Source organism: Scyliorhinus torazame, chromosome 1 (assembly GCF_047496885.1).
Source record: "Scyliorhinus torazame isolate Kashiwa2021f chromosome 1, sScyTor2.1, whole genome shotgun sequence".
NCBI lineage: Eukaryota > Metazoa > Chordata > Chondrichthyes > Carcharhiniformes > Scyliorhinidae > Scyliorhinus > Scyliorhinus torazame.
The window spans coordinates 228,993,315-229,015,912 of NC_092707.1; the positions used below are offsets into that span (position 1 = coordinate 228,993,315).

The 22,598-nt window shown below is 46.0% G+C and overlaps 1 protein-coding gene and 1 long non-coding RNA gene across 8 annotated transcripts in view; one reads left to right on the plus strand and one right to left on the minus strand.

Annotated features, from left to right (window-relative positions):
* snx14 (sorting nexin 14) overlaps nt 1-22,380 on the plus strand; it is a 259,496-nt gene extending 237,116 nt beyond the window's left edge. For all 7 annotated transcript variants that reach the window (XM_072503178.1, XM_072503170.1, XM_072503160.1 and 4 more), the window contains 2 exons: nt 11,218-11,274; nt 20,526-22,380. In XM_072503178.1, coding sequence (XP_072359279.1) covers nt 11,218-11,274; nt 20,526-20,564 — 96 coding nt within the window. In that variant the 3' untranslated portion in view covers nt 20,565-22,380. The remainder of the gene's footprint in view (nt 1-11,217; nt 11,275-20,525) is intronic.
* LOC140419343 (uncharacterized) overlaps nt 2,635-22,598 on the minus strand; it is a 68,149-nt gene continuing 48,185 nt past the window's right edge. The window contains exon 3 of the long non-coding RNA XR_011945726.1: nt 2,635-3,495. This is a non-coding gene — a long non-coding RNA (uncharacterized lncRNA). The remainder of the gene's footprint in view (nt 3,496-22,598) is intronic.

Sequence of the window (22,598 nt, forward strand, 5' to 3'; positions counted from 1 at the left end):
TGGAATTGTCACTTTAAGAAATGTTTGTCTTCTCAAGTGGCTGCAGTGATGTCAGTGTGTGGGTGGAGCTGGGCTCTGGCTCTGCTTTTTACTTTTGGTTTGAGCTGGAAGCTGTTTTTGGCTCTGAGTTTTAGTTTTATTTTCAGTTGGGGAGCTGCATTCAAACCAAGGAGGTGTATTTTGGCCTCTCTCTGCATGCTAAAGAATGTCTCCAGATCACTTGATGATTTCAAAGTAATACCTGTTTCTGTAAGGAATGCAAACCTACTGTCTTTGTTAAAAAGGGTCTTTGACTGATGGATGTTGTTAGGAAAGTTACTAAGGATTACGTACAGAGTACTGTATCTTTGGAGGGGTATCAGTTTTGGTAGTTGATAAGATGTTTACTGTGTGTTTATAAAATGTTAACTGGATTCATAGAATAAACATTGTTTTGTTGAAAAATACTTTAGATCTCTGTTGCAGCACACCTGTAAAGTGGGCCCTTGTGCTCCCCATAACCAAAATCTATTAAAAGTCATGGGTCAGGTGAACTCCATGATATACTTTGGGGTTCTCTAAACCCTGGCCCATAATAATCTGAAGAACATTTGATCTTGACTTCTTGTTTTCATTCTTATGGTAATCGTCTAACATTTAAGAACAAACAACAAAGAAAAGTACAGCACAGGAACAGGCCCTTCGGCCCTCCAAGCCTGTGCTGACCATGCTGCCCGTCTAAACTAAAATCTTCTACAGTTCCTGGGTCCGTATCCCTCTATTCCCATCTTATTCATGTATTTGTCAAGATGCCCCTTAGATGTCACTATCGTCCCTGCTTCCACCACCTCCTCCGGCAGCGAGTTCCAGGCATCCACTACCCTCTGTGTAAAAAAATTTGCCTCGTACATCTCCTCTAAACCTTGCCCCTCGCACCTTAAACCTACGCCCCCTAGTAATTGACCCCTCTATCCTGTGAAAAAGCCTCTGACTATCTACTCTGTCTATGCCCCTCATAATTTTGTAGACCTCTATCAGGTCGCCCCTCAACCTCCTTCGTTCCAGTGAGAACAAACCGAGTTTATTCAACCGTTCCTCATAGCTAATGCGCTCCATACCAGGCAACATCCTGGTAAATCTCTTCTGCACCCTCTCTAAAGCCTCCACATCCTTCTGGTAGTGTGGCGACCAGAATTGAACACTATACTCCAAGTGTGGCCTAACTAAGGCTCTATACAGCTGCAACATGACTTGCCAATTCTTATACTCAATGCCCCGGCCAATGAAGGCAAGCATGCCGTATGCCTTCTTGACTACATTCTCCACCTGTGTTGCCTCTTTCAGTGACCTGTACACCTAGATCTCTCTGACTGTCAATACTCTTGAGGGTTCTACCATTCACTGTATATTCCCTACCTGCATTAGACCTTCCAAAATGCATTACCTCACATTTGTCCGGATTAAACTCCATCTGCCATCTCTCCGCCCAAGTCTCCAAACGATCTAAACCCTGCTGTATCCTCTGACGGTCCTCATCGCTATCCGCAATTCCACCAACCTTTGTGTCGTCTGCAAACTTACTAATCAGACCAGTTACATTTTCCTCCAAATCATTTATATATGCTATGTTCAGCAAAGGTCCCAGCACTGATCCCTGCGGAACACCACTAGTCACAGCCCTCCAATCAGAAAAGCACCCTTCCATTGCTACTCTCTGCCTTCTATAACCTAGCCATTTCTGTATCCATCTTGCCAGCTCACCCCTGATCCCGTGTGCCTTCCCCTTTTGTACCAGTCTGCCAAGAGGGACCTTGTCAAAGGCCTTACTGAAGTCCATATAGACAACATCCACTGCTCTACCTGCATCAATCATCTTTGTGACCTCTTCGAAAAACTCTATCAAGTTAGTGAGACACGACCTCCCCTTCACAAAACATGCTGCCTCTCACTAATACGCCCATTTGCTTCCAAATGGGAGTAGATCCTGTCTCGAAGAATTCTCTCCAGTAATTTCCCTACCACTGACATAAGGCTCACCGGCCTGTAGTTCCCTGGATTATCCTTGCTACCCTTCTTAAACAAAGGAATAACATTGGCTATTCTCTAGTCCTCTGGGACATCACCTGAAGATAGTGAGGATCCAAAGATTTCTGTCAAGGCCTCAGCAATTTCCTCTCTAGCCTCCTTCAGTACTCTGGGGTAGATCCCATCAGGCCCTGTGGACTTATCTACCTTAATATTTTTCAAGACGCCCAACACCTCGTCTTTATGGAGCTCAATGTGACCCAGGCTATCTACACACCCTTTAGTATTGTTTTAATCCTGTTTTCAAATAACTTGATTTACATTTGAGTTTTGAAGCATTCCTTACTTGTAGAATCCCGTAGTGAATCATAAGCCTTGTCCCATATAACACATTGGTTGCCTGCATGTTCCTTTGTCAAATTTCAACCCAAAACTATTGCTGTTTTCTTAGCTCTTCACTGCCCTTCAGTAGCTTGGAAGCATAGTGCAGTGTTTTCATAGCTTAAAAAAAATGTTACTGCACATGGCTACAAATACTGACATGTGCAATGATGTTTTCAGAGGTGATCAATAGAGTATTAATATGTACACATGAAAATCATTTTGAACAGTTATTTAATTATTTACAGATACAGCTAAGAATGCATACTGGAGGGTTTAGAACCATCGATATTTATAAACTCTATTGGCATTTCTCATCCTAGTGTCACTTCTGCCAGGGGTTTGCATGAGGTGGGTGGTCCAGAAAATAAATTGTATTTTGAAATATGTTACAGTAATGCTTGGATCAAAGATGTACTGGCTGGTGTTTGATAAAACTGGGCCCCTTTTCTGTCCACTCTGGTAAATAATTTTTCACTTTATCTGCAACATGTGAAATATAATGGGGAGTGATATCTCCCCTTTTAAGTGTTTTTAGGTCACTTTTGCTGTGTAGCTCTTTATCCTAACTTTTGATTATCTAACATATTCACTTTCTAACTTGGAAAGAGAGAATTGTCTCTCATGTAGTTGGTTGCCTTGTTAGTCCAATAGAACATTTAGGAATGGGTCCGCTTGGAAGATAAATGTTACCACTTCATGATCAGCATCTTGCAGTTTTCTAATGCCTAACACAAAAAAAAGCATCTCCAGGCTACTCGCAAAGGATTAAAGAAAGAAGGCAAAATAGGAGGGGAAGATGAGATGATGACAACCTTAGTAGATTATAAGGAGAGGGAAGTCGAGGAGCTTAAGGACGGAATTAAAGCATGAGGTCAAGGCAACTGAGGACAGAGCAACATCTTGTCTTTATATAGCACCCTTTAACATCTCATTCCATGTGCTCCACAGCAATGTTATTGAGCAACACATGACACCAAATCACATAAGATATTAGGGCAAAGTAAGCTTTCAGATCCAGGGCTCCATTTGAAGCTTGTAATGGTTTCACTGTCGATTCATTCATTCCGGTTCTCTGTAGGTTCAGAAATACATCAACTCACAGCCTTTCTGGAGAGAAAGAGAGGGAAGAGAATGAGCAGGTGCTTGTCCATGTACGTCCAGGTCTCAGCTTTGCTTTCCTTGGGTCTCTGGAAATCAGGCAGGAGCCAATCACCACCTGTTACCAGGCAGAATATGGCCTTTAGGCCAATTCATTGGCCACCAGCCAACCAATCGAATCGAGTCACACACCATCTCTTGGGTGCCATAAATTCTGGATATTGCTGTGCAAAGCTAGCAGCACCATATATTCATAGATTATCATAGAATCTACAGTGCAGAAGGAGGCCATTCGGCCCATCGAGTCTGCACCAGCTCTTGGAAAGAGCGCCCTACCCAAGGTCAACACCTCCACCCTATCCCCATAACCCAGTAACCCCACCCAACACTAAGGGCAATTTTGGACACTAAGGACAATTTATCATGGCCAATCCATCTAACCTGCACATCTTTGGACTGTGGGAGGAAACCGGAGCACACGGAGGAAACCCACGCACACACGGGGAGGATGTGCTGACTCCACACAGACAGTGACCCAAGCCGGAATCGAACCTGGGACCCTGGAGCTGTGAAGCAATTGTGCTAACCACTGTGCTACCGTGCTTGCAACTATGTTGCAAGTTCTTGAATTCCTCATTCTCTCTGCTGCTTGGCTTAAAGATACATGTCCATTAAGCATCCATGGATCAAAAATGATAATGGCAAAAATACAGAAAGGGGAAACAAGGGAATCAACAGGAAGGACCCTTGCTAGAAAGTCTTAAAGGAAGATGAGGTAGAGAGTTTTAGGGAGGCAATTCCAGAGGTTTAGGTTTTTGGCAGCTGAAGGCATGATCATCAGTTGGGGAGCAATTTTTTTAAAAATGAGGGTGCTCAAGGGGCCCAAATTAGAGGTCTGCAGGTGCAGAATCATAGACTTTTACAGTGCAGAAGGAGACCATTCAACCCATCGAGTCTGCACCAGCCCTTAAAATGAGCACCCTACTTAAGCCCATGCCTCCACCCTATCCCCATAACCCCTCCTAACGCTTTGGATATTAAGGGGCAATTTAGCATGGTCAATCCACCTAACCTGCACATTTTTGGATTGCGGGAGGAAACCGGAGCACCCGGAGGAAACCCACGGAGACACGGGGAGAACGTGCAGACTCCGAACAGAAAGTCACCCAAGGCTGGAATTGAACCCGGACCCCTGGAGCTGTGAGGCAGCAGTGCTAACCATTGTGCCACCGTGCCACCTTCCCTTTTGTTTTTTCTTCAATCTTTGCCCCCTTCACTTGTTAAAAACTATTACCTTTCTAAATGTTCCCAGTTCTGATGAAAGCTCATCAACGTGAAACATCATTCTGTTTCTCACGCCACTGTTGATGCGTCACATGCTGAAATCTTCCTCCCACCACAACCCCGCCATCAATGCCTCCCCCAGCGCCTCCTCCCACTTGGCTTTAACCCCCTCCAGTGACACCATATCCTCCTCCAAAATCCTCCCATAAGTTGCTGAGTTGACCCTAATCTTCCAACCCCATCACCAAAAACACCCCCTCCAACCACGAGGAGGGACGTGTCACTGAATACGTCGGCAAAACCTTCCTTGCAAAGTCCTGCACATACCTAAAGTACTCCCCCAGTGGAATCTCAAACTTCTATGCTACCACAATTGCCTCCATATCTTCAGCATGGCTACCACCACCGGACTCCCCGAGTATTTGCCTGGGGCAAAAGGGAGCGGCGCTGTTGCTATCGCCACAACTCTGACACCCTACAAGAGCCTGCCTCCATCCTCACCCACATTGCCTCCGGCTCCGTAACCCAGCCCGCACCACCTCGCCGTTCGCCGCCCATTAATAATACATCAGATTCAGCAGAGCCAATCCCCCGACTGTCGACCTCTGTGAAGCACCTTTTTCCAAATCCTCACTACCTTACCTGCCCAGACGACAAAACAACCATTCCACCGCGATAAAAAACGCTTGGCAAGAAGACCGAAAACACTAGAATAAATATACAAACTGCGGTGAAACATTTATCTTTAATAATAATTAAATAATTATTGTCACAAGTAGGCTTCGATGAAGTTACTGTGAAAAGCCCCAAGTCGCCACATTCTGGCACCTGTTCGGGGAGGCCGGTACGGGAATTGAATCCGCGCTGCTGCCTTGTTCTGCATTACTAGCCAGCTGTTTAGCCCACTGTGTTAAACCAGCCCTGTACCTGGCCTCCAATGATGGGAGGCTGTCCCTCCTCAACAGATCTGCCTTGGCCCTACCCACCAGGCTCGTCATGTTCAGTTTATAGAACTGGGCCCAGTCCCGAGCCATCTGCATCCCTAGATACCTGAAGTGAGTAGTTGCCATATGAAACGGCAATCCTTCCAGGCCAGCTCCTGCCCCCGGCGGGGAGACCAAAAAACACCCACTCTTCTCCAAATTCAATTTATATTCCAAAAAAGTCCCAAATCGACTGAGCAGCCCCATTATATCCCCCACCGTGGGAACCGGGTGAGAAATATACAACAGAAGGTCGTCAGTACAGAAGGACAGCTTATGCTCCATCTCCCCCACTACCCCGCTCCACTTATCCAAGCTCCTCAGTGCACTGGCCAAGGTCCCTATCACCGGAGCAAACAAAAGGGGGGAAATATCCCGAGTTCACCTTACTCGTACGAACACTCGTCTTTGGTTCATTATATAACAATTTGACCCACGTCATAAACTTAGACCCAACTCCAAACCACTCCAACACCGAAAACAAATAACTCCACTCTACAAGATCAAACTCCTTCTCCGCATCCAGCGCCACCACCACCACCTCCTCCCCCCCCCCCCCCCCCCCCTTTCTGATGGGGAGAGCACCATGCTTCACGAGCGCTGCACATTCGGGGACAACTGCCTACCCTTTACAAATCTTGTCTGATTCTCCCCAATCACTTGCGGAAGGCATTCCTCCAACCTAAGTGCCAACACTTTGGCAAGGATCTTAGCGTCCACATTCAACAAAGATATTGGCCGATACGACCCACACTCCACTGGGTCCTTATCCTTTTTTAAACAACATCACAGAGAACATTAGAGAAAGGATGGGGGTGAGATTTGGACTGATCTGGAAACCAGGATGAGAATTTTAAAATCGAGACGTTGCTCAGTCAGGAGCCAGTAAAGTTCAACGAGCAGAGGGCTGATGGGTGAATGGGATTTGGTGCGAGTGAGAACACAGGCCGCCATATTTCAAATGACCCCCACTTTGCGGTGTCTCGAAATGTGGGAAGATATCCAGTACTGCAGTGGAATAGTTGAGTCAAGGGCATGAGTAAGTTTTTAGTAGCAGTTGAGCTAAAATGGGGCAGTATTGAATGTTGTTACAGAGCTGGAAATATGTGGCTTTAGTAATGGCATGGTTGTGGTTTGAAACTCATCTCTGAGTCAAATATGACACCAGGTTGCGAACAGTCTGACCCAGCCTCAGAATTACTGTGGTGAGTGAAGCAGTCGATATCTTTAGGGATCGGAGTTTGTAGTGGGAACAGAAGACTGTGGCTTAGGTTTCTCAATATTTAATTGAAGGAAATTTCTGCTTTTATCCAGTGCGGGATATGAGGAATACAAGTTAATAATGTAGCGATTGCAGAGGAGATGAGTGAGGTGAAACTGGATATTGTAGCGTTCATCTGAAACTTAATGCAAAGTTTTTGAGTGACATTGAACAAGAGCAATACATAAATGTGAAATAAGGGGTCAAATATAGGTCCCTGGAGAATTCCAGAGTTAATGGTGCAAAAGCAAGAAGAGAAGCCAATGCAGGTGATTCTCTAGCTGTAGTTAGGTAAGAATGGAACCAGTGAACCTGTGAGAACAATGCTACCCAGCTGACTACATTCGAGGAGGAATGTGTGGTCAACTGTGTCAAACAAAGGCTGCAGACAGGTTGATGAGGACGGGGAAAGATAGATTACCGCTGGCACAGTCCCATCTAATGTTATTTTTGACTTTAAGTGTCAGTTTGGTGCTGTGGCAAGGGCAGAAACCGGGGGCTGGATTCTCCGAAATCGTGTTCGGCTAAGTGCCGGAGAATCCAAATTCCCGACAGAATTGGGGGCGGCGGTGCTTCCACAATGCTCCGCCCCCTCAGAGTACGTCATGTATCAACGGCCTTAGGCCATTGTCTGAGGCCCCCCCCCCGATGCTCCACCTCAGACCGGCCGAGTTCCCGACGGCGTGGGACACGTGTGGTCTCACGTTTCGGGAACTCGGCACGGCGGCTGCAGACTCAGTCCAGCGCTGCCACAGTCAGGGGAGGGCCGATCTACGGACAGGGGTAGACATATTCGGACTGGGGGCACTGTGGTGGGGTGGTCCGGGGTACGCGAGCCGGCCGAGGAGGGGGGGTGGGGACATGAAGCATGGCCTGGCCACTGCAGGCCACCGCGCTGTGCACATGCGCGGCCATGGACCCAGCAATTCTCCAGGGCGTATCGGCAGCTTGAGCCGGGTGCTCTACACTGCCTGGCTGCTAGCACCCCACTTCCCCCCCCCCCCCCCTTTTTGTCCGTTGTGAAACGCCGTTTTCATCCCCAGAATGGAGAAGATCTGTGAGGAAAAGGATGCGGATGGCAGATTGAAAGGAGAGGGGAATAGTACTTGAAAAGAGAGAACCATTAACAATAACAGCCTACATGGGAGCCAGAAAATGATGTTGTGCGGATAACATTTTAGTAGGAATAGGTTTGAGGGAGCAGGAGGTGGGTCTCATGGATAAAGGTGAACTTGCAGAGGATACAAGGGAGATAGAGAAAGAAGCCAGTAGGAAAGTTTAGGTAAGGTTTGCTCAGTGAGCTAAGGGTGGGTGGGTGGCTAGGAATGGCTGAGGCAGCTAATCAGATGGCCTCGATCTTAATACCAAAAGTTCATTAGCTCCGAGCACATATTGTTAGAGGTGAGGAGATTGTTTATTGACCAAAAATTGATGAACTGGGAGAAAGAATAGTGTATAAACTAACACGAAACAAAAACTAATTGTGAGAGTTTATGAAAATATGGAAGAAGAAAAAGAGTAGCAAAAGTAAGCATTAGCCCCTGAAACGAGAGAAATTATAATGGGTAACAAGTAAATGTTGGGTATTAAACAAAGTTATTATTGCAAGGGCGATAGAATATAAAAGCAAGGAAATTTTGATGCAATTGTGCAGGGTTTTGGTGAGACCAGACCTGGAGTGCTGTGTGCAGGTTTGGACTCCATATCTAAGAAATCATATTCTTGCCTTGGAGGCAATGCAGCAAGTTTAACTGTGTTGATTTCTGGAGAGATTTAGTACAATAGGGCTGTACTCCCTGGAGTTGAGAAGAATTAGAGATAATTTCAGTGTAAGATTCTAAGGGGGCATGATGTTGCCAAAACTGAGTATTTCCAACAATTCTGTTTTCATTTCGAATTTCCAGCATCTGTAGGATTGTGCTTTTGTGTCTGCCTCAATCATTAAGTCTAATATGAGGAATTTCTTTGCTCAGAAGCTTGCGAATGTTTGGAATTTCCTACCTAAGAATGTTGTGGATGCTCTGCATTCAAGGCTGAGATGGATTTTTGGTGTTTTGAGGAATCCAGCAAATTGGGATGGGATGGGAAAGTGAAATTGAGGTCAACCACGCTCTTATTGATTGGTGGAGAAGTTAGAGGGAGGAGAGGTTAGAGGGACAGTATGGCCTATTTGACTTTGATCATCCCAATGTTTAAATGGTGGAAATTGAGGTTCGTCTCCGACTGGATGGTGTATAACCACTCTAGCAAGATAGGGGCATAATGGGTTGAGACAGGAGGTAGAGTGGAAGAGCTGCCAGTTGTCTGTATGCATGAAGCTGGCTTCGTATAATTTTGTCATATTCCCCCAAAAGCTCCCATTTTAGATAAAATTGCAACAGTGCTTCTTACTTTTAATTAACAAAATCATGGAAGGAGGCAGATTTCAGATGTGCCGTTTTGGAGGAGGAAGATGGACATTCCTTCCCTTAGTGACAAGAATTTTATTACACAGGGCTGCAGTTGTGAGGTTTTAGATGAGGCCGTTTCATTGCTTAAAGTTTTAAAAAAACTATTCCAATTAAGGGGCCATTTGCGAGGCCAATCCACCTACCTTGCACATCTTTGGGGTTGTGGGGGTGAGACCCACGCAGACACGGGGTGAATATGCAAACTCCACATGGACAATGATCCAGGGCTGGGATCAAACCCGGTTCCTCGGTACAGTGAGGCAGCAGTGCTAACCACTGCCGCCGGTTTTATTGCTTAACTTAGCAGTTCAAGAAATTCACCTTCATGCTGTTCAGTGCAGGCTGAGTAACTTCGGGTTTGAAAGTCACAGTGACTGAAGTCTTTAGCAAAATGTTTGTTTGTCGATGCATTTAAGTAATGTTTGCATGAGAATAGGTGCAGGAGTAGGCCATTCAGCCCTTCCAGTCCATTCCAACATTCTTTGAGATCATGGTTGATCTTGTACTTCACCATTTTCCTACACTGTCCATGTATACCTTGATGTTTTTATTATCTAGAAATCTATCAATCTCAGTCTCAGACATGCACAGCAACTGAGCCTCTGCAACTCTCTGGGGCAGAGAATTCCAAATATTCACCACTTTGAATGAAGAAATTCCTTCACGTCATCTCAACCTTAAATGGCGTTTTCCCTTATTCTGAGACTGTGTGCCCTGGTTCTTGACCCACCACCTACCCAAGGAAAACATCCATCCTGTCAACTCTGTAAAAATTTTTATTAAGTTTGAATGAGATCACCTGTCATTCTTCTAAACTCCAGGGAATAAAGGTTCAGTCTGTTTAATCTTTCCTCATAGGACAATCCCTCCAGCCCAATAATTAATTTAGTGATCTTTTGTTGCATTCCCTCTATGGCAAGAATATCTTTCCTTGGATAAGGAGACCAAAATTGCACACAATGCCAAGGTTCTATATAATTGCAGTAAGGCATCTTTACTCCTATATTCAAATCATCTTGCAATAAGGGTCAACTTGCAATTTTGCTGTGGCTGCATGTTAGCTTTCCAAAAAAACATGAACAAGAACACCCAAGTCCCTTTGAAGATCAGCTCTTTCAGCCTCTCTAAGTGGATAACCTCACATTTATTCAGGTTGTATTCCATCTGTCAAATTTTTGCCCAAATCCCCTTGAAGCGTCTTTACACCCTCCACACAGCTCTCACTTCCACCTAGATTGTGTCAGCTGCAAACTTGGAAGTATTACATTTAATCCCTACATCCAAATTGTTGATCTAGATTGTGAATAGCCTGCCAGCCTGAGAATGACACATTTCTTTCTGCTTTCTGGCAATTAAACTAGTTCTTTATTCTTGTCAGTATACCCCAATCCCATGTGCTCTAACATTATTTGCTAACCTGTGGTGTTGTTCCTTAGCAAAAGTTTTCTGAAAATCTAAATATACCAACCACATCTACCGGTTCTCCCTTATCTACCCTGTTCACTAGATCCGCCAAAACTCCAACAGGTTTGTCAAGCATGATTCCCCATTAATGGTGATGTATTTAACAAATGCTTGTAATTATGCTGTCAGTTCAGGTTCGCTGTACTGAGCAAGGCTACTGTTGGGAGAGCATACTTGGGATGAGACTAAAAAGCCTGATACTATACACTGGTTACTAGAAATAACTCAATATTGCATTCAGTTTCCAACAATATCGTTCAAGTACATATTTATTTGACTTTTATTTCAGCTGACATATGTACTGCTGGACATCGTACTGCAGGAGTTGTTTCCTGAACTCAGTAAGGTAAGAGCAAGGGTGGACACACCTAATTTTGTTGGAGCAATATAGTTTTCTCAGATTTTTGAAAGGCTGAGCACACTATCTCCTTGTCTACTCCTACTTGAGTTTTGAGCAGAGGATTTAAACCCATTTTGGTTGGAGAAGAATCTTTACAAGAGTTTACAGACAACATTTTTAAATTATGAAAGGTTTTGATGATGACTAGGCAAAGACTGTTTCTTCAGACTGAAGAGAGTCGGCAATGAGGGATCACCTTGCTATCCAAAGTTGTTAAGCATAGATCGCTGTGGCGAGGCAGATTGCATCTTTTAAGGGAAATTAAAGCTGCATTTTGAAGCAGCAGATATAGAAGGCAATAGGATTAATTTTGGACAGTTACAATGGGCCAGACAACCTGCTGCTCTGCCGTAAATTTCTGTGGTGTGTCAACCACTATCTCCCTCTCCACTTGTCTGGCTCAAATTATCTCACCAGTGCTTTCTCGTATGTCGTTCAGATATTTATATAAATATCAAAAATGGCTAAACCTCTGTCTCATCTTGCATGTCTGAACTCTCTCTCTCTCTTAAGGTTTCTCTCTCCCTTCCCTGTGTCTCACCACAATAAATTGCACAAGATCTATGTTACACAATAGTGGATCTCTTGTATCATTGCTTGAGATAAGACCTTGGATGCATTATCTGCCTGAATCTGCTTGTGTCACTTATTGTGCTGGAGGTTGTGTTGCTCTCTTCATATTATTAATTTATTCCATTTGCTTTATATCCCAGTGTCCAGAAAGCATCACCATTGCCACTTCCCCTTACTGCCATTCCGTCATATTTTCATAGAATTTACAGTGCAGAAGGAGGCCATTCGGCCCATCGAGTCTGCACCGGCTCTTGGAAAGAGCACCCTACCCAAGGTCAACACCTCCACCCTATCCCCATAACCCAGTAACCCCACCCAACACTAAGGGCAATTTTGGACACTACGGGCAATTTATCATGGCCAATCCATCTAACCTGCACATCTTTGGACTGTGGGAGGAAACCGGAGCACCCGGAGGAAACCCACGCACACACGGGGAGGATGTGCAGACTCCGCACAGACAGTGACCCAAGCCGGAATCGAACCTGGAACCCTGGAGCTGTGAAGCAATTGTGCTATCCACAATGCTACCGTGCTGCCCACTAAAAACCACAGAAAAATCTTGTCTGCTGTTTCTTTGTCCTTTTTAAGATGGGTTCACAGTGCATTATTTTATCAATCTGACTAACACTGGGTTATGTGATTTACCTGCAAACTTAACCTGAACCAAAACAAAACTGCAGAATGAAAAATTGAATATTAAACTAGATTCTTTTCTCATAAATTTCCTGTGTAGTTTGGGCCACAACTGGAGGTCGTCATTTAGAGACTAGAGGGGTCTACAGAAAATATATAGAAATAGATTGCCTGACATTGTCTCACCTTATATTTGCATGTCAAACATTGGTCTACATCAGGGAGGGAAATCATTTCAAATCATTTTGAAACTGGGACAACCATTAAGTACAGAGATCACCACTATGGTAGAAAAGAATGACATCCATACAGAATGGTTGTGATCACGCGATGCCAAACTTGGAGATTAAAAGCCTGAAGATTGCCAAACGAAGGGTGAAACCTAGAGGAGATTAGGAGTTCCACAATTTTGAGTTTCTGGGAATGGCCTGCCTTATTTCAACGGAGTGATGATGAAGGAGGTGGAAGAGCGTTACCCATGTGGAAGATTATAGGAAAGTTCTGAGTCTCACTATCTGGAGAAGTATCAATAAAAGTTGGTTTTCGAAATGAGATGAGAAGGATTGCAATTATGAATCATTTTTTCTCTCCTATTTCCAACTACGAGAACAATGTCAGAAGAAGCTCCTCGGCTGTGGAAATGGCATTTAAAACGTTGGTGGACTTTTGAGTTGATGAAGAGGAAAGATGATACCTCGAAAGAGTGCAGTTTCTTGTGATGAAGATGTGAGAGTTTATTTAGGGTCAGTTGTGATTACAAAGTCAAGAATGTCGATACTGTCCACTTTTTTTTTAAATTTAGAAAACCCAATTCTTTTTTTTTCAATTAAGGGGCAATTTATCGTGGCTAATTCACCTTCCCTGCACATCTTTGGGTTGTGGGGGTGAGACCCATGCAGCCACATGTGCAAACTCCACACGGAGAGTTACCTGGGGCCGGGATTGAACCCTGGTCCTTGGTGGCGTGAGGCAGCAGTGCTAACCACTGTGCCACCGTGCCGCTCCAATACTGTCCACTCTTAATGCAAATTCTGATAATTGAAATGTTTTTAATGCAAAATTTCAATTTTGCTGTTGTTTTTTGCTTAGTTCAATTGTTGGATAATTGAATTTATAGTTTAAAAATATTGGTCCTAAGTAATGGTCTGGGCAACGAACTGACTATCAAAACAATGGAATTGTTGGAGCAAATAAATGTTGTTTTTGTGAAAATAACTAGGTGATGAGAACCCATTGTGTCTTTGGAGGGACAATCCTACCTGACTAGCCCTCTTAACCTTTGAGGAAATGTCAGTCGAACTGGATATCAAAGTTCTAATATGTCACATACATAAATTTCTGTTATATCAAGGTCTGCATGAGTTTAAAGTAAAGTTTAAAGGTTGATGAGGAATTCTTTAAAAGAGGAGAAGTGAAGGGCAATAGTTTGTGAAGTGATATCAGGCTAAGTGGAATGCCTCAAGAATTTGTGCTAGGCCCCTACCATTTTTAATCTAGATCAACAGGCTTGATTCAGAGAAGTAATGCTTGTTTAGAGAGACTCGGAGGGCAGACGATCAAGTCACTGATGAAGGGTCTCATCAAAATTTGCATGTGGATTGAATTTCATTTGATGTAGTGAAGCAGTTAAACATTGGAATAAGAAAGTACTTAATGATGTTAATCAGCTCGAGGAGCGATCCATGGCCATTCATTGCAGATCGCACTCAACAAAGCAACCAATGCTGAGTTATCTTGTTGGAACGGTAGAGTATAAGTCAGATGTCAATGTTGAAGTTGTATAGTGACTGTCAATAGGCAACATGTTGATTGAGTTTAGTTCTGATTATTATGGTAAAAAGGAAGCATTCAGGCCCGAGAGGTAGTGCAGCAAAGTCTGGCTAAGGTGATTCCATGAGTCAGTTATGAGGAAAGGCTAGTAAAACTGGGTCTTTTAGGAAATAGATAAATGAGAGTGTCTTTGAGGTATATAAGATACAAAATGGAGGTGAATGCAGCACCCTATATCAACCTAAAACATGTCTAAAGGAAAAGATTCATAGATACAAACTAGAACAATGCAAGTTCAAGATGATGTTTGGAAACAATTCTTGTGCAAGGTACTGTCGTTACTTGGAAGGGTTCCAGGTTAAATGGTGGGGCAAAATCTGGAGTCATTCAAAAAGAAACTAGGTACTGTGTTGGCAGTGCCATTGATTCTAAGGAAGGATGAGTTAAATGGGCCAAGTGACCTCTCTCATCTTTGCTTCTCTTTGTGACCAAAATGGAGTCGTCAAATGTAAGTGAACCTACCTGTTGATGATCATTACAGAAGAGACAAAAAAAAAAATCCCTCGTGGAATTGTAAATGCGATTCTAATTGTTCCATTGAAAGTTATGGAGGATAAATTCAGCCACTAAACTGAGAGGAATGGAGATTGTCTGCAAGGGCTTGTGATCTGAAAGATGTTGATGAATGTAGAGTAGACTCGAAAACAAAATTGTGGATAAGAATATGAACATGAGTGGGGTTTGTCATGATATTCAAACACACATCACAACACACACATCATGATAGACAGACCAATTAGCACACACAACACGGCAGCCAATCACAGACAAGAGCAGACACAGTATAAGACAAGAAACACAACACCTCCTGGTCAGTCCATCTGGAGACGGAACAAGGCCAGGACCTCATTAACAAGACACTCACACAGTCACCACGTGCTGAGTACCAAGTCCGATGTGTAAATAACTAGTTGGAATAAAACTGCGTTGTACCAATCGCAACCGTGTTGGTTTGTCTGTACCTCAGAGCACCCAACACCACATGGTACCAGTGAGTGAATCGATACTTACCGGCAAATCTGCCATCCTGAGCCATGGACACCCACAACAAACCGCAGCCGTTGCAAGTCACTGGGAACCTGGGCACCAATTGGAAGCTCTTCAAGTAGCGATTTGAACTGTTCATGTGAGCCAACGAAAAACAGGGCGCCTCAGACGAAACAAAGATTGCCATGCTCCTTACTACTGCAGGTCAGCACGCCATCGATGTATACAACTCCTTGGTGTTCGTGGAAGGCGAGAACAAATCTAAATATGACACGGTCCTCCTCAAGCTCGACCAGCACTTCAACGTTGAGGTCAATGAAAGCTTTGAGAGGTATAGCTTTCAGCAGCGCTTACAAGGTAAGGATGAGCTCTTTCAGTCCTTCCTGACGCACCTCCGCATACTCGCGCAGTCCTGCGAGTACGGCACCACCTCAGAGTCCATGATCCGGGACCAGATCAGTTTTGGCGTTGCCTCCAGTGGCCTACGCCAGCAGCTTCTAAAAATGAAAGGCCTGGCCTTAGCATCTGCAGTTGAAGCCTGTGTCCTGCATGAAAATGCGACCAGCCACTATGCCCAATTTCAAGCGACCTAATCGGCACGGAGGGGGTCCCAAGCGATCGAATCGGCAAGCCAGGCCGCCCACGAGGCCGAACGCATCCAGGCAATCGAGTTTCTCCCGGCCCGCGGCCCGGACGAGGGCGGCTGTTTCACGCGCCTTTTGAGGCCTCCCGCGTTTGTGCGCGCCAAAACCTACGGCAACACTGAAGGACGTGCTGCGCAGGCGCGCCCGACGCAAGACCGAACTGCGCATGCGCAGTGGCGTAACAAACGCCAAGACGTCATGACGTGCGGCAACTGTGGAGCTGCACATTTAAAAGGCCTATGTCCTGCAAAAACCCGACTGCCTACGCTGTGGCAAGGTGGGCCACTACGCTGCCTACTGTCGAGCGGCTCAACCTGTGGATCTGCCACATCTCCGACAACTTCGCAGACCTGTGCGGACCATCCAGCCTCCACATGATGACATCCAAACCGACGACACAGGTGACCAAGACGCCTTCCGGGTTGCGGTCATTGATGTGAACCGGGTCAACATCATCAATCCGGCCGATGAATGGAGTGCCACCCTGACGGTCAACCGATCGCCGATCACTTTCCGCCTGGACACTGGCGCCTCAGCCAACCTCATAGCATGGTCAGCATTCTATGCCATGAAGGTCAGACCACCAATCCAGCCATCCTGGTGCAAGATGGTCGACTACAACGGGAACGTTATCCCGGCCATGGGATCCTGCCAGCTCCAGGTGACACACAAAACACACACGGCCACACTCTCGTTCGGGATAGTTGGCTCATCGAAGGACTCCCTGCTGGGCGCACAGGCATGTAAGGCTCTCCACCTTGTGCAACGAATTCTATCTCTCTCTCCAGACGGCACGTCTGACTTCCCGGATGCAGAGTTCTACGCACAGCTCCAATCGCTCCTCGCCCACAACCAGGAGGCATTCGAAGGCATGGGAACACTGCCATACACCTACCGAATTTGCCTCAAACCGGACGCCATCCCGGTCGTTCACGCACCTCGCAGGGTTCCTGCGCCACTTAAAGACCGCCTCAAGCTGCAGCTGCAGGATCTCCAGGACCAAGGGGTCCTATCCAGGGTCACGGAGCCCACGCCATGGGTCAGCTCCATGGTGTGTGTCAAGAAGCCCTCTGGCGAGCTCTGCATCTGTATAGACCCCAAAGACCTCAATAATAACATTATGCGGGAACATTATCCCATCCCCAAACGGGAGGAGATCACCAGTGAAATGGCCCAAGCGAAGATATTCACGAAACTGGATGCTTCTAAAGGATTTTGGCAGATCCAACTGGACCCGTCCAGCCGAAAGCTATGTACCTTCAACACCCCTTTCGGCAGATTCTGCTACAACCGGATGCCATTTGGCATCATCTCAGCATCCGAGGTCTTCCACAGAATCATGGAGCAGATGATGGAAGGCATCGAAGGGGTGCGCGTATATGTGGACGATGTCATCATCTGGTCCACCACACCGTAGGAGCACATATATCGTCTCCAACGCGTTTTTGCCCGCATACGGGAAAACGGCCTGCGCCTCAACTGTGCCAAGTGCGCCTTTGGCCAGACCGAATTGAAGTTCCTGGGGGACCATATCTCCCGGTCAGGGGTCCGTCCAGATGCAGCCAAGGTGAGCGCCATCACAGCCATGCCGCAGCCGGCCGACAAGAAGGCTGTCCTAGGCTTCCTTGGCATGGTCAACTTCCTAGGGAAATTCATTCCCAACCTTGCTTCCCACACAACGACTCTGCGCCACCTCGTCAAAAAATCTACCGAGTTCCAGTGGCAACACACACACCAGCTGGAATGGGAGGAGCTCAAACGCAAACTCACCACGGCACCAGTGTTGGCGTTCTTCGACACATCTCGTCCCACCAAAATCTCAACTGATGCTAGCCAATCCGGCATTGGAGCAGTGCTCCTGTAGAGGGATGCCACGTCGTCATGGGCCCCGGTTGCCTATGCATCGCGGGCCATGACCCCCACAGAGCAGCGCTACGCGCAAATCGAAAAAGAATGCCTGGGCTTGCTAACCGGTTTAGACAAGTTCCAGGATTACGTCTATGGTCTTCCACGGTTCACGGTCGAAACTGACCACCGCCCCCTGGTCAGCATAATAAACAAGGACCTGAACGAGATGAACCCTCGCCTCCAGCGCATCCTACTTAAACTCAGGAGGAACGACTTCCAACTGGTCTACACTCCAGGGAAGGACCTCATCGTGGCGGATGCCCTATCCAGAGCAGTGAGCACGCCGCCAGATGCGGAGGGGTTCGTATGTCAGGTCGAGGCACAGGTGGCCTTGACAGCGGCAAATCTGCCGGCTGACGACTCCAGTCTGGCCCGCATCCGCCGAGAGACAGCGGCCGACCCCCTTTTACAGCGAGTGATGCTCCACATGACGGGAGGATGGCTCAAAGGGCAGTGCCCGCAGTTCTATAATGTACGAGACGACCTAGCCATCATTGATGGGATCCTTCTGAAGCTGGAACGGATTGTGATTCCGCACAGTATGCGCCAGCTGGTTCTCGATCAAATACACAAAGGCCACTTGGGGGTCGAGAAGTGCAGACGGAGGGCCCGAGAGGCGGTATACTGGCCGGGCATCAGTGACGATATTGCCAACATGGTGATCAACTGTACAACCTGCCAAAGGTTTCAGCCGGCGCAACCTCCTGAGACGCTTCTGCCCCATGAGCTGGTGACGTCCCCCTGGGTGAAGGTGGGTATCGACCTATTACACGCGCTTGGCATGGACTATGTTATCATAGTGGACTACTTCTCCAATTACCCAGAAGTCATACGCCTGCACGATCTGACGTCGTCTGCTGTCATAAGGGCCTGCAAAGACACCTTTGCTCACCACGGCATTCCGATGACTGTCATGTCGGACAATGGGCCCTGTTTTGCCAGCCATGAATGGTCGTCCTTTGCGGCCTCGTATGGCTTCACACACGTGACGTCCAGCCCTCTGCATCCCCAGTCCAATGGAAAGGCGGAGAAGGGCGTTCACATTGCCAAGCGGCTCCTCTGCAAGGCTGCTGCTGCCGGATCGGACTTCTACCTCGCCCTGCTGGCCTATCGCTCGGCCCCATTAGCGACGGGTCTCTTGCCAGCACAGCTGCTGATGGGTCGCGCCCTCAGAACCACTGTGCCTTCCATCCTGGCACCAACAATAGACCATGCTCCGGTACTGCATAGGATGCAACTGCAGCGCGATTGCCAGAAGAGATCGTATGACACAAGGGCAACTGATCTTCCCTCCCTGGCCTCTGGAGACAACGTCCGCATTCACCTACCAGACGGTGGCTGGTCAGCACCTGCCGAAGTTCTCCGACGCGTGGCTCCCCGCTCGTTCCTGGTACGCATGCCGGATGGATCCGTGTGTAGGCGCAATCGCCGAGCCCTTCGCCTACTTCCACGCTTGCAACGGAACCATACACAGACGCCGTGTCCTCCACTGGTTCCTGATAGCGACTTCGTGGAGCTGCCATATACCATGCCCCTTCTGTCGCCGCCCGTGGCCAGACTCGCACCTCAGCCGGTGGTTCTCGACCCACCCTTGAGGCGGTCAACCCGAATTCGTCGCCCGCCTACTAGACTGGACTTATGAGCCTGTTCACACATCAAATTTTAGCAACTACTGTATTGTAACATGTCACTGTTTTATCGGTCCAGGCCTCGTTTGATCGGTCCAAATTTCAACGTTCTTCTTCTTTTGTTATGGTACAACCTCGTTAGCATGTCACACCTGACATCGCCCCCTTGTATATAGTTACGCCACATGTACATGCTATAAATATCATGCACACACACCTTTAGCTGCACTCAGGACACATTTATATTTATAACCACGTAGGCACATAATCTTGTAAAAAAGGGGGGATGTCATGATATTCAAACACACATCACCACACACACATCATGATAGACAGACCAACAGACCAATTAACACACAACACGACAGACAAGAGCAGACACAGTATAAGACAAGAAACACGACACCTCCTGGTCAGTCCATCTGGAGACGGGACAAGGCCAGGACCTCGTTAACAAGATACTCACACAGTCACCACGTGCTGAGTACCAAGTCAGATGTGTAAATAACTAGTTGGAATAAAACTGCGTTGTACCAATCGCAACCGTGTTGGTTCGTCTGTACCTCAGAGCACCCAACACCACAGGGTTGATCAAAAGGGAGGAGCAAAGATATTTTCTAAAATGTTGATGCCTATTATGTGGGGCATATTTGGTGAATGGAATATTTTTACGCTTCAATCCAGTACCAGGACAGCTCCAAAGCCAGGTACAGCATGACCCACATACCGACTAAAGCTTTGTTTAATGACATAGTGCTTTGTATGGCAATCAAAGCAAAATGCTACAAATACCAATGTCAGCTATTGTTTGGTCTCTGAGCTGGCAATTCAGTGTCCAGTACCATGTGGTTTTGTTCCTGACACCTTGTGACTTTATTAATAGGTGCTGAAATCGTGAGAACAAAAGCTGAAAGCATCTCTGCTCCAAGTACACTTGTGACCTGTGCCTGCTTTGAAATAGTTAGTCTAAATGGTCTTTTGTATATTACAGGTACAGAAAGAGGGAACATCAACTTCCATGTGGAAGTGAAGAATACTGCTACCCATTTCCCTATGTTAGACCCTCTTTGTTTTTGTGTAGGAGCTTGAGTGCAATAGAACCCTGCTGTGTGTATACCACAGAATTATGTGTATGAATTCTGAATGTTTTTAGTGAAACTTGCATATAGGTAAATGTGAACATTAATTTTATGATTTTTGTGTTGTAAATGTCAACATTAATTTTATTTGAAAAATGCTGATTTATTTTGTGAATGTGTGTGCATTCCACAACACCAATAAAGGATATTGCATCAATGTGTTGTGGAAATCCAGATAATCCGGTGACTTTATCTATAGATGGAATGAGCATTAGGTCTAATGCCCTAGAAGACTGAGTTAAGCAAAATTTGTGTTTTGTTATTTTAATCTGATCCAGACATCCGAGATTGATGTGCAGATAATATGCCAATCTTGTTGATGCACACAGAATGTGGCTGGCCTGTGACCTTGATAGCACTGGATTTGATTTTACAAATGCATAATAGAATATACACAGAAGCCCATTGAAGTGGTGGGCGCAGATGATGACTGCACTGCCAGGATCATGTCGAGTGAATCAAGTGGCTGAAGACTGACTTCTGTGATGGTGGGAATCTCAGGAGGAAAGATGATCATCTACTCGGCAAATCTGGCGAAAGATGATTGCAAATGCTTCGCCTTGTCTTTTGCACTCGCGTTCTGGGCTTTGCCAACTCTCAGGCTGGGGCTAGTCAGCTGGTTGATTAATTGCCCACCATCATTCACTCTGGATATGGCAAGACTGCAGACGTTTGATCTGATCCATTGGTTGTTGGATCACTTAGCTCTGTCTATTGTGTACTGCTTCAGTTGTTGACATGCATGTAATCGTGTCTTGTTGCTTCCCAGGTTAGTACCTCATTTTTTGATATGCCTGGTGATGCTGCTGCATACTCTTTTACGAATCTGATTGAAGATCGAGAAATATATGAGGCAGGTTAGAGTGGTGTAATTATTCTGCTGCTGATCCTGCCCCTCAATGCCTCATAGATGCCCAGTTTTGTCTACCCCATTTAACACGGGTGGTAGTGCCAAGCAACTGAATAGAGTTTGTCCTCCGAGTGAAGATGGGACTCTATTTCCATAAACACTTTGCGGTGGTCCGTCCTACCAATGCTGTCAGGAATAGATATGTGAAGGTAGATTGATGAAGTCAAGGAAGTTTTTCCCTTGTGTTGGTTCTGTGACCACCAGCGCAGTTTCCATCTGATTCAGGATTCAGTCAACTTGGTTAGCACTAGTGCTACTGAGCCTGTCTTGTTGAAGACATTTGAAACCCGATAGCCACAGTACATTCTGTGTCCTTGCTACTCTTAATGCCTCTTCCAGGTGGCGTTCAACATGGAGTAGCACTGATTCGTCAGTTGAAAGAGGATGGTAGGTTGTAATCAGCCAAAGGTTTCCATGCCCATGTTTGACCTGATGCCAGGAGATTTCATGGGGTGTGGAAGATTCCCAGGCCATTACATCCTGACTGTATACCTGTGTCCTGCCTGTGGTGGGATAGTTCAAAGACCAGGGTTGGCAATTGAGGATTCTGGGACAATGTCTGAAAGGCATAATTCTGTGAATATGGCTTTGTCAAATTGCTGCTTGTCTAGTCTGCAGGATAGTTCTCCCAATTTTGGCAGAACTTCCCAGATGTTAATGAGGATAACAATACAGTTACTGTTAAACTGGAGCATTGCAAACTCATAACATGGATTGTGGTCCAATCAGTTAAGAAGCGATCTTTAATGTAAACAATGACCAAAGTACCTCTGGATTAAAAAGCATTAAAAGAAAAAGCTCTTGTTCTTTGTCATCTCGTCAAATTGTGAGAATGGATTACTGCTCAAAACTCACCCAGCTACTTAATAGCTGATTATTCACAGCTGGCATTATCAAGTACAACACTTGCTGCACATTAATTTATTTCAACATCAAGATGCATAACATTCTTTCAAACGTGCTACTGTTCTTTTATTATGATATTGATTGCTCAGTTTAGATACTGCTGTCCATG